Source organism: Haliotis rubra, unplaced genomic scaffold, assembly GCF_003918875.1.
Source record: "Haliotis rubra isolate DU_JTF1 unplaced genomic scaffold, ASM391887v1 Scf514, whole genome shotgun sequence".
In the NCBI taxonomy this organism is placed as follows: Eukaryota; Metazoa; Mollusca; class Gastropoda; order Lepetellida; family Haliotidae; genus Haliotis; species Haliotis rubra.
Genome location: NW_025767207.1, coordinates 96,800 through 113,298, shown reverse-complemented (window position 1 = coordinate 113,298; position 16,499 = coordinate 96,800). Strand labels below are relative to the sequence as shown.

Below are 16,499 nucleotides of genomic sequence, written 5' to 3'. Positions count from 1 at the left end.
GGCTGCGCTCATAGCACATGCGCAGTGAAATAGGTTCGCGCAGCTTGGAAGCGGGTTGTGAGCAGGAGTAGTCTAATCAAAACAAGTAGTAAATAATCTACTCATTACATAAAAGAACCTTGTTGGGATTTAGATCTACTCAGTTATGTGTCAACCAGTGAGGCGTTCGACATTTCAAGACGGAAAACCTTCGCTGGCGGTGAAGGCTTTGGTGTGAGCTACTTTTCTAATGTTTTGTTGATATTTCACAGGTGCGAACTTTTTATATGTTATGACAGTAGATTACCGATTTAACTGTTTATATAATTTCACGTGTCTATTTCACCACACGTTCTTCTTACCGAGTCACTTTCGCAGTTCGATACTTAAAAGCAATGTCATTATTTAGCGTTGACAGAATTTCTAACTGTGATATAGATATGTCGTTGTCACAGACAAAACTCAATGTCTTGTTTTATTGACACCTTTGTGTCTGCCTGCCTGTCTGCTAATGACAATATTCAATACACAACTTCGATCACTGAACACGTGAAATTTGAACTTAACACCTATCAGGCTATACACCATAAACAATATGCATTGATTTATGACCCGATTTCGGCCTCTGTCACATTATGTAATTACACAGACAGGCAGGTGTAATACTTGTACACATGACATGTTATGATGTCTGTTGATTGCAAAATGTTATACACAAAAAATGAGCATGTATTTACAAAACCCAACATCTCTATATATACCAGTACACACACAATGAGCCGTGAGGGCATCGGCAAATGAACCAGCCGTTACACTTGAGTGCACACCCACCCACTCTGACTGGGTTCGGTATCCCGGGTGCTTCGTTTCGAGGGAAGTAAACCCAAGTACAAAATATTGCACTTTTGATTTGTGATTGTACACTTATAATTGTGTTTATATCTTTTTTCATAATCAGCAATGTACATTATATGTCATTAATAATTGATTATTGTGTTTTAATCATGTTTGATTTTTTGGTTACATGTGATCTTGAAGATGATTGTGTCGGCACCAGCATTACAGTAAATACCGATCTTTAGTCAATATGTGATCCCCCTGCTTGGTAGGGCTGGGCGATAATACCGGTTAACCGGTATATCGCAATTCGAACTTCGCAATACGATATATTGCGGTACACTTTTCGCGAACCGGTTCACCCGATACAATCGGCAATTTCCGTGATCATGATCGCTTATTTTCGTGATGTAGTTAAAAATACTAATAAGATGTGTATTTTCTTTATATCATTATACATTAATAGTTTTGAGAATGTTTATTGGTCAATCACATCTGTGTCCTGACAGTGGCCAGTGGCATTGTTTCAAATGAAAGGAAGACAGGAATTTCATCACCTTAGTTAACCCATTCAACACCACAGGCCGGAAACTGGCCAAGACATCACAAGTCCCCAGACACTGAAAGGCAGGTAAACCGGCCTGGCAGTAGGCACATCAAAATGGTATATAATTTTAGGAACCTACCTAACATATGATTCACTTATTAAATATGTCACTTTTCACAATGTCTGAAAATACTTATTACATTTCAAAAGAACATATATTATCGACAGAATTAGAATTATAAACTATTTTTTGCAATGTTATTGAAAACAAAAAAAGATTCGGCAACGGGTCCATATCAAAGTTGTCAAAGAGCAAAGTAACGATGTTTCGAGGAAATAATTAAACAAATTAAATAAACTAAAGAATAAAATCAAGAACAGTACTCATAAAAGTTGTCAACGTACATTATAAGTTACTATTTTCCATCTTTTTGAGTGCGATCATGAAATGTAAGCCAAATAACATTTCGGCTTTCGTCGCCTCGAACTTCATGTTTGCACGCGATGTTTAATGCTAAAATATATGCTTGAAGCATTTTTGTCACAGGTTATAACCAAGCACGATGTGACAACTAAGTTCCATAAGGTGGTGATTTTGTGCGTAACCCGTTCAGAATAGGATGATTTTACCCCAAACTTTCGTCTAAATCTAAAATTTTCGTTGACGAGGACAGTATCCATTGCTGTAATAATATTGGTTGCCTTAGCTCAAGTGCATGATTTTGACCAATCATGAGCCTTATCATGATATCTTATCATTCTGGCAAGCCGGTGGCAACTCGTACCTTGTGGCCATGTTCACGACTAGTCTAGGAATAAGAAAAGCAAGATTTATGGATGTCAACTTCTTTATTGTGGACAACACGACGTTTCGGAGTCTCTGGGAACTCAGTGTCATGGCAGTAAAAGCCACTGTTTGACTGGTGTTGAAAGAGCTAAACCATGTGTCACACTATCACAATATATTGCAATACGGCAACACATATTGCAATACGCCAACACATATCGCAATATATCGCAATACAAAATTTGGCTGATACCCAACCCTACTGCTTGGTGTCAGGGCCCCTCCTTTTGTAACAGTTAAGGGGGATGTCCTCCTTAATCACAAATTCCTGGATGCAACACTGTATTCAAGGCAGTGTTTTGTTAGTAATCAAAGCCTAAATATATTGATGATTATCGATATTTTATATCAGTTTATATCGATAACCAGTCCTACTTTCAAGGAACAAAGTTTCCAAAGTCCTTAACACTTTTTACTAGTCACAGGCTGGCAGGCTAGCGTTTTCATGTTCTGTTGCATTACAGACTGAAGGACATGGTGAACCAGTCACAGCTGTTGGGCAGTCTTGACAATGTAGATATCCTTAAGGCGGAAAACAAGTTTGCAAAGGTGTTGCCCTCTTTGGAGGCTGTAGCCAACATATGTCGGACTCTTCACCCAGAAGGTGAGTCACAGACGGCAGATTTTTGAAAATGTGTTTATTTCCAGCTCCTCTGACACAGTAATTGTGTTTTTATAAAATCTTTATTGGGAAAACTATTGTTTTATATGTATTGTTTTATCAGGACAGCAGTTGTGGTCAAAATGCAAAAGAGTATTTGTTAATGGCCAATGCATGAAAGGGAGGTAACTCTCATTCTGCATGTTGCAACTTTATAACACATAATATATTTAAAATTTTGGATTCAGTTAGCATTTGATAGGATATTTTCAAAATGTTATTAACCTTGCACAGACATTTTCATGATTTTGTCAACACTTGACGGGAAATTTCCATGATTTTGTCAACACTTGAAGCAACATTTTCTTGATTCATTTGACCTGTGTCAGGCCAATACTGGAAAGCCACCTCACTTATATTGCATCATATGATTGAAATAATCTTGAAGACATTCAATACTCTTTTCCTTCTTGCCAATTGCAAGAGGTTCTATTTGATTCCATTTAAAATGACATGATGCTAAAAATTAAGGTCCAATCAACATGCACTTTTCTGTGATGATTTATGCAAGCAACAGTATCACCAGTACTTGTTTTTCGACTTTTGCTTGTCTTTGCAAATATTCAGCAAACCCTGTAGCTTATTACTTCTCCCTTGTACTCAGGAAAATGTTTTTTCTGTTAAAAATTGTCTTGTTATTTGTGTTAATTATCTTCAGGGTCTGTTACTTTTATGTTGATCTATGGGCAACTTGTGTTGATGTGATTCACTCTTGAATCAGACCACCTCCGTGGTGTAGTGTTTAGAGTGTCCGCCCGAGAGAGCGGAAGGTCGCAGGTTCGATACCCAGACGTATCATGCCAATTAAAATATGGTACTTGTTGGTCCCTGCCTGGCGCTCGACATTAATGGGTACAAGAAGGACTGGTCAGCTCGGATTCAGTATAATGTGTCTGAGTGGGGTATTCATGCTTAACTGTGGCATGGTATCTCAGTGAGCTAGCACTATAAAACCAGCTTAAGTCGGGGCTAGTACACGTCGTCATATGAGCGAAATAGTCTTAAGTGCGACATTAAACCCTATTTCACCTTATAGTCTCTAAATTAATCATAGTCTCTAAATTAATCATTTGAAACCTCATGCTACGCGTTTGGCTTCAAATGAAATTTAGAGACTATCATCATTATTCGTAGTTTCAGTTGTATTGCAATATTTGTACTTTTACATGTGAAACTATTTACACAGATAAAAACTTGCAAGAAAAAAATAAAAAAAATAAATAAATATAGAGACTATCAATTTGGCCTAACATTCATCTAATTTCCAAACACAGTACGTTTACCTCCTAAATAATTCTACCCTTTATGATTCTGTGGTTACATAAGGTTGTACATGTCTTTTTGGTTTTTTCCAGCGACGAAGGTGGTGTGGAGTAAGGTGACCCCTGAGAGGAAGGACAACGGTACATTATCCAGTAGTATGTTCCTTCCTCTTTATACACAAAGAGTTTCGTGAAATCATTAATCTATTTTGAACTATTGTCTGTCGATACAGTAAGGCGATGTACAGTCACATCGAATTGTCTCGAATTCCTGAGTACCAGAGAAATCATTAGAACTTTAGATATGAACTTAATGTAATATCTGAATTAGTTTTGGACACATTCACCTTGGCAGTACTACTGTCTGACCAATAGGGCTGGCTAAAATTATCATTAATCGGAAATGTCGTCGAGATAGGCAAGATTATTGTGTTATCAATGATATCAATTACTTTTGTGATAGAAATAAGGTTTAATTTTCTCACACAATATATGAATTTAGGACTTTATTCCAGGGGTGGAAATAACTTTAGAATTGCTAGTGTACTCCGGTACAGTGGCACATGTAAAATCACTTGCCCTGATCATTTTTCCACTGTACAGGCCGTTTTCTTGTTGATTTATTAAATAAACAACATTATTAACATTGGAAAGTCAACTGGACACCGGTACAGCGTGATATACAATTTGCTTGCCCGACAGATAAAAACACTGGACTCGGACGTCGGGCAATGGGTTATTTCCACCATGGTCTGCTTCTAAGTTATGTTCAGGATGCTGTTTTGTTGATAATCCATGCAAGCCATCAACCAACAGAAAGTAAACACTCTGCATTGTGCATTTGTTTTCATATATCACTGGATCGTCATGAGATCACATGACATATCACCTAAACATGTATGTATGGGATCTGGGTTAGAATTGGTCTTCAGTAACCCATGCTTGTTGTAAGAAATAACGAGCGGGATCAGGTGATCAGATTCTAACTTGGTTGACACATGTCATCGTAACCGATTGCATAGATCAGTGCTCATGCTGTTGATCCCTGGATTGTCTGGTCCAGACCCGATTACTTGCTAACCAGCCATAGCTAAGATATTGCTGAGTGCGGCATTAAACAACAAACTAACAAAACTGCTGTTTGGTATGATTTTACCATTAAAGAGCTTTTGAGTTCCATTAAACCAGCTCACTGATAACTTGAATATATGTGACTTTCAGGTTTAAAGAGAAAGTCAAGTTCAGCCTTTAAAACAATGAAAAGAATAAAATCCTCATCTTCTCCTAAACCCATGGAATCGGCCATGCATCCAAAGTCTCTCCCAGAGCCGACACCAGGTGCAGAGGTGGCAACACATCCAGTTACACCCTTCTCAAAGTCTCCATCACGGACAAAGCCACCAAACTCACCAGCAACACCACTGACAGCATCAGCAAAAACGCCTGCATCAGTAACAACACCAGCTGGCACTCTTAGTCCCAGGACAGTTCCACATGCAGTACAGGACTCGGTGGAGCAAAACACGTCACGGCTGCCTGAGTAAGTCTCATGATGATGATGATCCAATAATGATGATGATGATGATGATGATGATGATGGTGATGATGATGATGATGATGATGATGATGATGATCCATAAGTAAATCTGATGATGATGCTTTAGTACGTCATGATGATGATGATGATGATGATGCTGATGCTTTAGTAAGTCTGATGATGCTGTCTTAGTAATTCTGATGTTGATGATGCCTTAGTAATGATGATGATGATGATGATGATGTTGTTTCTGCAGTAGCAGTACAGGCACACCTGTTGCAGCCAACAAGGAGTATAAACTCATCAATCTGGAGCTGGTGCAAGTTGTGCAAGGTGAGGGACCTTCTCTGTCTAGTGCTTAGTGGTCCAATGCTACGTATGGGCTTGACCAGAACAATGACTATGAACATTACATATGTCATCACGACCCGTGAAGATCCGGGGTAGAATAGGTCTTCAGCAACCCAGGCTTGCCACAAAAGGCGACTATGCTTGTCGTAAGAGGCGACTAACGGGATCGGGTGGTGAGGCTCGCTGACTTGGTTGACACATGTCATCGGTTGCCAATTGCGCAGATCGATGGTCATGCTGTTGATCACTGGATTGTCTGGTCCAGACTCGATTATTTACAGACCTCTGCCATATAGCTGGAATATTGCTGAGTGCGGCGTAAAACTCAACTCACTCACTCACATATGTCATCACACGTATTCATCTGAATAAAAACTTGCAAAAAAGTCTAAATTTTACGGATCCATTCCATTGTCTCAAAACATACAAGGTAGAATGGCGGAAAAGTGAAACTCACAAATCCATTTGGATCTGCTGTTTGTCTGACTTCATGATGATGATGATGATGATGATAGAATGGCGGAAAAGTGAAACTTACAAATCCATTTGGATCCACTGTTTGTCTGACTTCATGATGATGATGATGATGATGATGATGATGATGATGATGAACTGACTTTATGTAGAATACATCATCCTGATATGAGGCTTGGAACCTACATCAAAGCCAAGTGTATTGTGATGATTAACCAAGTGGTCACACTTTCATTCTGAAAATGGGAAAAATGCACAGCGACAGCTATTTCCAGACCTTTCAGGGCATTTGTTTGGCAAGATGAAGCGATGGGAAAGAAATGCAACTTTCCTTGCAATAGTGGGAAACATTAGAAAAAGTACTTTCCTGTTATCAATGAAAAACTTTCGAAAAGATACTTGTCTTGCAAGAGTGAAAGCATTTGAAAAACTACTCTCCTTCCAACCGTGTAAACATATTGAAAAACTGCTTTCCTTGGAACTGTCCAAATTATTAGAACACTTATTATGGATAACAAATGCAAGGTCTAGTATAAATACCATGACAAAGGTTTGATCTTGATCAGCTGTTTTTGTGAAACAGTATCAGATATTAGAAAACCATTTTTCTCTGTGTTAGAGGCAAAAAAATAGGAAAACTACTTTCCTTCCAACAGTGGGAAGAATTTAAAGAAACAGCTTTATGCACAAGAAAACTACTTTCTTAGCACCTACTTGTAATAGTTAAGAGAAGTGCAGCATACCTTATGATGACTCCGCTCCTCTAGCCCCCATCCCCCTAGCCCCCTGTTGTTACAAGCCACTAATTAGTACCTCCAGCCCCTCCCTGGCTGTTCTGTTAGCTGTACTCACGGTGTCCTCCCACTTCGCCTAATTTTAACCCATTAGGTACGGAAAATGTTTTAGGCAATGTGGGTATGTAACGCCTGGATGATTACTAATGAGTAGGCGAAGTGGGAATGGGAGAGTCCACAGGTAGTGATCAGAGGGGTGTTCAAAGAATGACAAATGCGAATGACCTTTTTATATATACAGTGGAAACCTGATAAGTAAAATTTCAAGGGACTTGCCAAAATTGTTTACTTATCAGGTATTTTACTTCTCCAAACTTATCAAAACCCGGAGATGACAACCACATGCATGTACGATGTACATGTATATGTATTCAGCAGAACAACAGACAACATTTGTAAGTAATATGACATGTTTTATTCCATAACATTTCATTGAGTTAAGTAATACATTTACAATACAAAGTAATAAAAATCAAACATAATCAAACAAAATATTTTAGTCTAACAGTCTAACTTTTTACTCCACAAAAGATGTCATGAGGGATTGTCGCTTTGTAAGATATCAAGTCATTCATCATGCAAACTGTATAAACTCACTGTCATTGCTGATTGGTCTACTCACTGACACTCGCAAGCTACATAAAACAATGAACAACTTATCAGGGCTGGCCTCCAGTTGTCAGTGTGTATTGTCAACTGCATGACGCCAGCGAGCTGTAAGTAGGATGTTTGTTTAGCTGGAGACTGACACGTGCCCCTCAAGTCGGATTATGTGGTGATCGCTAATTTAGTTATCCGGTCTCTTTTGTTAAGGAATTTACTTCAAGGGATCGTGAGAAAACGTTAAGTTAAGCGGAATTTACTATTGTTTACTTGTCCGCGTTTAGTTATCCAGTCTCTTTTGTTATGGAATTTACTTCAAGGGATCGTGAGAAAATGTTAAGTTAAGCGGTATTGTTTACTTATCCGCGTTTAATTAACCGGACTTTAATAATGATAATTAATGAAGAAATTTGCCGGGACCAATGAATAGTGTTTACTAATCCCTGAAGTCAGCAAGCCTGACCATCCGATCCTGTTAGTCACCTCTTACGACAAGCCTGGGTTACTGAAGACCAATTCTAACCTGGATCTTCACGGGTCGCTCGTATGATGAAGATACTGAAGTTGCTGATTGTTGCAGGAAGCTTTGTGATGGGTCCCATTGGGACGGGTCCCAATGTGATGGGGAAGGATCTTCATATCGGCAAGGTCGTGGAGGTCACCCAGCTTCACAGTCTCCATTTTGTCAGTGTGCAGTGGTACCAAGGTAATGTGGCTGGTCATCAGCATTTTTGTGTTTTTCTCAAATCTCATGAACAGGTACTGTTCCACTTAAAAATATGAAGGTTGTTGTTGTTATTATTACATTTGTTATTATTGCATGTGATGTTATTACATATGAATGATGTTAATGTTATTACATATGTTGTTAATATTACATGTGTTGTTATTACATATGTTGTTATTGCATGTGATGTTATTACATATGATGATATTAATGTTATTACATATGTTTGGGCGGTGGGGTACCCTAGTGATTAAAACATTAACTCATCACGCCAAAGACCCAGGTTGGATTCCCCACATGGATACAATGTGTGAAGCCCATTTCTTGTGTACCCCTCCGTGATATTGCTGGAATATTGCTAAAAGCGGCGTAAAACTAATCTCACTCACCCACATATGCTGTTGTTATTACATATGGAAAACTTTTAATACAGAAATCCTTTATCATAATTATGTTCCCAAAGAGGGAAGTAACTCATATATTTACATCAGATCTGTGAGTGAGTGAGTTTAGTTTTATGCCGCTTTTAGCAATATTCCAGCAATATCATGGAGGGGTACATAAGAAATGGGCTTCACACATTGTATCCATGTGGGAATCAAACCATGGTTTTCAGTGTGATGAGCGAAGGCCTTAACCGCTAGGCTACCCCACCACCACTCATCAGTTCTGTGATGATGATGATGATGATGATGATGATGATGATGATGATGATGATCCTTTTCCAGGCTCTGTTGGAAAATCAAAGCAGTTTACACTATCTGAGAAATGGATCAAGAAAAGTGATTTGGTGAGTGTCTGTTGTGTGAAACAAAACTAAAACCTACTAAGATGTAAGACCAGGGCCATATTTCATGAAGTGTTCTAACTGCCGTGGTGGAGTAGATAGAGGGTATGCCTGGAAAGCAAAAGGTCAGTTGTTCAATGCCAAAACATATTAATGAATGGTACTGGCCTGGCTCTTGGCATTAATTGTAGAATGGACACAATGGTCCGTGTACTGTGCAACAATGTTAAATTATGCCGAGCCCTGTTTGACCCTACTTTTTGAAGTGTTTTACCATCTGCTTCAGGTGAACAGCGAGGACCTGATCTGCAGTTTCACCTTCGATCCCCTCAAACCCATCACCGATTCCTTGGAGAAAGAGTTGGTCCGAGCAGGAGAGGAGTTCAACATCAGCGGGAGTTCTTCATCACCTTGGACGAAGCGAGTCCGCACTGCCAAGACATCATAACAATAGAAGCTCTCCCTGTAATCCTCAAACAGCCATCAAATTTACTTGAAGCAAAGTGGAGTTGTGTACCTTAATCATGTGAGGATCTACTGAACTTTGGTTCAAAACCAAGATTTGCCCTGATTGTGACCCTTGCTTCCACCTTTTAAAATTTTCAAGACAATACAGAGTTGTGTTCCTTAGTCATGCCAGGATCTCCTGAATATGCTCTTATGTCCAAGATTTACTCTGAGTTCTCCAAACAATGTCCCTTAGTCATGGAAGAATCTGCTGATTTGGGTTTACATCCAACATATGCCTTGATACTGATCCCTGTTCTGCCATTGCAATTCTTTAAGATAACGCAGAGTTGTGTCCCTTAGACATGCTAGGAATTGCTGATTTGGGGTTTGAATCCAAGACTCCCCCCTGATTATGGCCAAACCAAGCCATGCTCCAGGGTTTGCGAATGAGTATGGTGTTACATTGCTTTTAGCAATACACCAGCAATATCATGTCAGAAATGGGCTTCACACATTGTACCCATGTAGGGATCCAAGCCTGGGTCTGACACTTTAACCCCATCTCCCCCAGGGTTAGCAACATCTGCTGTTTACATCATGTTATGGCGCACTCCAACGTTAGCCTGATGCCATCGATTGTCTCTGATTTGCAGATTTGTTGAGTCATGACATAAAATGTTTGTTTGAAGTTATCGTGGTATTGGAAATAATTTATATGCACATGGCAAATATTCCCATGCTTGCAAGGGCATGAGACCCATGAAGATTTGGGTTAGAATTGATCTTCAGTAACCCATTCTTGTCGTAAGAGGTGACTAACGGGATCAGTTGGTCAAGCACATATCATCATGTCAAGCACGTGTCATCATATCCCAGTTGCGTAGATCGGTGCTCTTGCTGTTGATCACGGGATTGTCTGGTCCAGACTCCATTGTTTACAGACCGCTGCCATATGGCTGTAATATTGCTGAGTGCTGCATTAAACTAAACTAACTTACTCATTCCAAAGGATTGCTGGATGAGTGATTAGGTCAGATGAATACTGGTGCCTGGTTTCATGAATTTGATATTTAGTTAGTGACTCTACCAAAGAGTTGTTTCATGGTCAGAAATGCTTAAGAAAGTGGCGATACCTACATTCCTCAAGCAATAAGCAAAACACTGGTGAATTTCTCCTGACTCGGCATGTTTTGCAGTGCTGTGATTGTTGTGTTGGGACCTTGTTAAACTAGACGAGAAACAGATGGATGAGATACTGTTCACTCATCTTTCCATTTTGGGATGTAAAATTCTTTTCCGACTTTTTAAGCCTGCTAGAAACCAGTTTTTCTTGAATAAATTTTAAGAGATTCTTGATAACTTAGTAATTGCTTCGTCAGCATTTATGGCCCTATGATTTTGTCAAGTGTATGTATATATATGATAGTTACAAATGATTACAATATTTTTTGTGATATTACAAATTTATGTGTTGTTTTTTAGTTTGAATCGAAGAATATTTGTTTTCAGTTGTAACTTTTTTTATTTTGTTACTATGGTTACTCATATTAATCTATTTATGCACAAAAATAGACTAAAGCACTTAAAGGATAAAAATTATATCAAAGATGTATACAAAATGAAATTAATTGAAAGATTTTTATCCAAATTATATGATATGTGATACGAGGGCATTTAAACTATAAATAGTTTCAAGCATGTGTCAATAAATCTTAATGTGTGTGTTTCACGTAAAGCATGAATGCTTTGTGGATTGTAATTAAGAGAGACCAACAGTTTGGTTTATTTCTTGAAGGTAATCAAGTATAATTTAATTTTAAGTCAGAATTTTTAAACAAAACAAGGCGGTATGTTTTGGGGTGGAGATGATAATAAAATAATGAACTTATCACAGAATGAAAGCTCATGTCAAAGAGTGTTTGTTTGGAGGTTGGTGTGTTCGAAAACTATTGCAGCAAACGCTAGTACCCCCTTATTATCTTTTACTGCTCAAGCCATAAAGAATCTCACTGTGTTTTTTTAGTATCAAATGTATAAACACACGATGATGAAAGTTTAAAACTCAAAGGCTTGGTGAGCTTATAAAAGATATGCAGATAAATGGGTGACCAATCAGTTTTAGGTTCCGCATTCGACTGCCCAGAGTTGTGCCAGAATCCCAGGATAGGGGGTTGGAATACTAGATCCCATGATTATATTACTAGGTCTGCTGGCACCATACTTGAGTGCTTAGGTTTCACCAGAGTGGTGAACGTATCAGACCAGCATCACTTTCATAGAACTGTAGACATGTAAAGATCCTGGTTAGAACTGATCTTCAGCAGCCCATGATTGTCTCCCTGTGAAGATCCAGGTTAGAATTGATCTTGAGCAGCCCTTGTCTCCCCTAGAAGATCCAGTTAGAATTGATCTTCAGCAGCCTATTCTTGTCTCTACGTGAAGATCCAGGTTAGAATTGATCTTCAGCAGCCCAAGAAGCGACTTATGGGATCTGGTGGTCAGACTCACTGACTTGGTTGTCACATGTCACCATATCCCTTTTGTGTAGATCGATGCTCATGGCATCAATCACTGGATTGTATGGTCCAGACTCGTTTATTTACAGACTGCTGTCATATAGGTGGGATATTGCCAAGTGTGGCGTTAAACAACAAACAAATGAGAACAAACAAACAGTCCTTTCGCAGCACAGTTGAATACTTACAGTTGCCTTGAAGTAAAAGCTTGCTCCTTCTTCCTCCCTTAATCATTCCATATTCTACGGTTATGTCAAATATTGAATGACTGGCACTGTCACTTTAACTTCAACAGTGTTTGACCGTACTGTACACAAATTCAGTCTCTGAAGCCACACAGTCCAATTTCATCTTTCTTATTTATTAAAGCATCGATAAAATCATATGGTTACAATTACTTTTTGTTATAAATAATACATGTCAGAGCAAATGTCCACTGTTTCTGCTTTTGAGATCTTGGGAGACAATTCATGATCTTTCATTGCATACATTCATCTGTTGTGGTAATTATTACTTTCATATGAAATAGCTTCAACGTGTAGTTTGTAAATATATGTATCATTTGAAGAGGTGTTGAGTAGCCAAGTGGATCAAGTGTTTGTTTGTTATGACCAATTCCTAGGTTTGATTCCCAACATTTATACAGCATGTAGAGAAATTTCACTTTTTCTGCTGAATCAGCATAATGCCAAAGTCACTGTCAGTCATTTGTTGAAGCCATAGTTCATTTTCATGCCAGTTTCCAATACTCTGGTGGATAGATTTTTAAGGTTTTTTATGTGTTGACCAGAAATATGTAAAATGCTAAAGAGGATGTACTCATTTGTAAGTTCCTATCAATATTGACTTAAAATTAGATTTTTTTCACATTTCAATTATTTTTAGTCAGGGGTTTCATAAACAGTTTAAAAAGGTCATGCCAGATCTAGCATTAATATAGAAGTGCGTTAAGGCCATACAATTTTCGAAAATTTCTTGTAATTTAGAAATAATATATTGAAAATTTATTGCATTAACTTTGATATTTGCAAGAACAATGTTAAAGATTTAATTGTAAATTTTATCATGGTAGAATATATTTTCAACATTGCAACTTAAAATTTGTTAGTATTATCTTAGAACTTTCAAATTGGTATTTCAATATATTATCTTGAATTTTCAATATCAGATTTGAAATAACATTTTGAATTTTTAACATGTATATATATAAAACACTTGAAACTTATGAATTTTGTTGTAACATTATAATTAGGACATGTTATTTTAAAATAAAATTTAAAAAATAGATAAAAGCGCTCCAGTCTGAGAGATTTTTACCTATATCATTTATATACTGTTTGTTTTGCCTATTTTGAGAAAGATTTCCGTGATCTAATTTTCACTCTTTTTGTGTTGAAAAACTCATAATAATAAGGATTATTTCATTTACATATCAGGTTATGATGCAGCTGTCAAAATAGTCACTATACATCTGTTCACACAAGAGGAGAGTGAACCTTACTTGTCAATCCTGTTTGACAACCGAAATGTAAATACTTACACTTGTGAAATGATCATGAATATAAACTGTGTGCTTGTGCAGTCTAATGTTTTAAAATATGAATCTACTTATGTTTCCTTGCTTTTCTAAAATATAATATTCACATTTAACACATTGCAATATATACAATATATATGTACAGTCTCATAAGTCACAAACATAAAAAAAGTCATCTATGTACAGAATTAACATTTATTTTTTCATATAGTTACTGTCCTTGTGTGTTATTATATATTTATACATTATGCTTTTCTATATTTAAAATGTCATTGCTCATAGAACAGTAACCTAAGTATAACCTTGATTCGTGGATCGTGGTATTTATCATTTTATCTCGTAAATTATGTCTCGTATGACGTCACGAATCGGCAGTTTTGATGTACACACAGTGCTACGCCTCGCTGACAAAAACGTTCCGAATATCTGTGTTCCATGTAAGTACACTTAATTTAATTGTCCAACACTGAGATAAATAGCCCAAGATCACTAATGCCATAATACCAAATTATACTTTTACAAAATGTCAAGTAAAGAAGATATCGTTAGCACCACCCTTCTCACATTGCGTCGTCTGCTTTCCTTGGTGTCAGTACTTACTGCAGTTGGTGTCGTACATAGTGATATATAGTACCTGACTACGTAATCCACGAAATAAGGTGACGTCACATTTTGTGTGCCCACGAATTGGTGATGATTGCAAATGGCTTCGGTAAACAAACGTTTCATTCACAAGTAGAATATTAGGCAATTTTGGCAGGTTAATTTGCTGAATCAATGAATAAAATAATCAGTGTGTATTTACAGTGAAATCGCACATTTAAAATATGATTTTCGCCGCACTTTCTCTTTATCCATGAATCAAGGTGTCTGGTAATTATCCCAGATAGTGTTACAGGCAATCGGTATAGGCTATACCCAAAAGTGACCACAAATACCCTGGATATTCGAAGATGGTTGTTACAGAACTGCTGTTAGGTTACCCTAATGCCAGTCTCCTTGTAGTTGTTCAACAGTTGGTGATTCTGTGACCTGTATCTTGTGGCTTAAACAGTGGGAGATTTTAATTATTTGAAGCGCTCATAAAATTCCCACATGTGTTAAATCTGCAATGAACGAAACGCTAATGAAATTCCCAGCTGTGTTAAAGCTGCATTGCTTGAAGCGCCCGTAAAGTCCCTAAAGTGGTTTAAACTGCCGTGTGTGAAGCGCTCATAAAATTCCAAATCTGAAATGAACGCTCTCACAAAGTTTCCATCAGTGGTGGTAAATCTGCAGTGCTCCAAGCACTCATAAAATTCTCAGCTCAGTTCACTCCTGGGACAAATGCGACCTGAAAGCACCATCCCTTGTAGGCTGAAATAGTTTTCTCATGTCAAAAGAACGGACCATCTAAAGAAAGGCCTTTTGTCACCACTGCTTGAATAGTTTCAGTCAGTACTTGCATCTGGAGCTAGAACCTGATACTGTTTCCGGGAATATATAGACACGCCTCACAGCAGCGTTTTTTGTGTTGCTTCTAATTAGTGGAGTTTGTGATTTTTAATATTGTTGTCTTATCACAGATTTGTATGTATTTGTATTAAAAACGAGTTCATTCGAAAGAGAATTGTGTTGAACAAAACAACTAGATTTGTTAAGATGTTAATGTTCTAGTATGTGCAGTAATGAGCTATGAAAGCTTAACGTGTTTGTGATTACATTTCAAATAAAATCAAATACCAAACTATGAATTGGGAAATTATTGTGTATTCGGACGTCTTCCAACAGTGAGCAGGGGCGATGGGGTATCCTAGTGGTTTAAGAGTTCGCTCGTCACGCCGAAGGGTTCGATTCCCTCATATGGGTACAATGTGTGAAACCCTTTTCTGGTGTTCCCCGCCGTGATATTGCTGGAATATTGCTAAAAACGGCATACAACTAAACTCACTCACCCCAACAGTGAGCCTTGCGCATAGGAACTTGTACACCCATTCGATTAACACAGCGATTTGATGTGCAGAGTTGCTTCCCATACTCGTGCAGGAACGTGTGTTTATTGGTTCGAATCCCGATTCATCTTAAGTATGTTTCTTAGTGAGTCAGCACTTTTCCCTGTTGCCGGATGAACCCGAAGTTGTAAACATCAAGGACCTACATATCTACCGGCTTTTCTGTTTTGCATACACTCCCTAATTTACCCGTAATGATGTTCAAAAATCTAAACATGTAAGGCACCAGTAGCGTTTCCGGGTTAGTATTGGTTCCCAACAAACTTCACCGCCTCCGTAGTGGTTAGAGCGTCCGCCCGGAGAGCGGAAGGTCGCGGGTTCGAACCCCTACCGCGTCATACCAAAAGACGTTAACATATGGTACTTGTTGGTCCCTGACTGGCGCTCGGCGTTAATGGGTACAACAAGGACTGGTCGGCTCGGAGTCAGTATACTGTGTCTGAGTGGGTTATTCATGCTTCACTGCGGCATGGTATCTCAGTGGGCTAGCACTATAAAACCAGCTTATAATTAAGTCTGGGCTAGTACAAGCAGCCGCACATACACATACACGCGCATGCACGCCGTCATATGAGCGACATATTCTCAAGCACGACGTT

At 38.2% G+C, this 16,499-nt stretch overlaps 1 protein-coding gene across 4 annotated transcripts in view; it reads left to right on the top strand.

The window, feature by feature from the left end:
• Positions 1-11,312, top strand: part of LOC124292335 — a 32,293-nt gene extending 20,981 nt beyond the window's left edge. For 2 of the 4 annotated variants that reach the window (XM_046729418.1, XM_046729422.1), the window contains 7 exons: positions 2,675-2,814; positions 4,227-4,289; positions 5,355-5,673; positions 5,927-6,003; positions 8,473-8,598; positions 9,348-9,409; positions 9,693-11,312. In XM_046729418.1, coding sequence (XP_046585374.1) covers positions 2,675-2,814; positions 4,227-4,289; positions 5,355-5,673; positions 5,927-6,003; positions 8,473-8,598; positions 9,348-9,409; positions 9,693-9,854 — 949 coding nt within the window. In that variant the 3' untranslated portion in view covers positions 9,855-11,312. The remainder of the gene's footprint in view (positions 1-2,674; positions 2,815-4,226; positions 4,290-5,354; positions 5,674-5,926; positions 6,004-8,472; positions 8,599-9,347; positions 9,410-9,692) is intronic. The other 2 variants (XM_046729421.1, XM_046729419.1) reach the window with 2 other exon arrangements.
• The last annotated feature ends 5,187 nt before the right edge of the window (positions 11,313-16,499 follow it).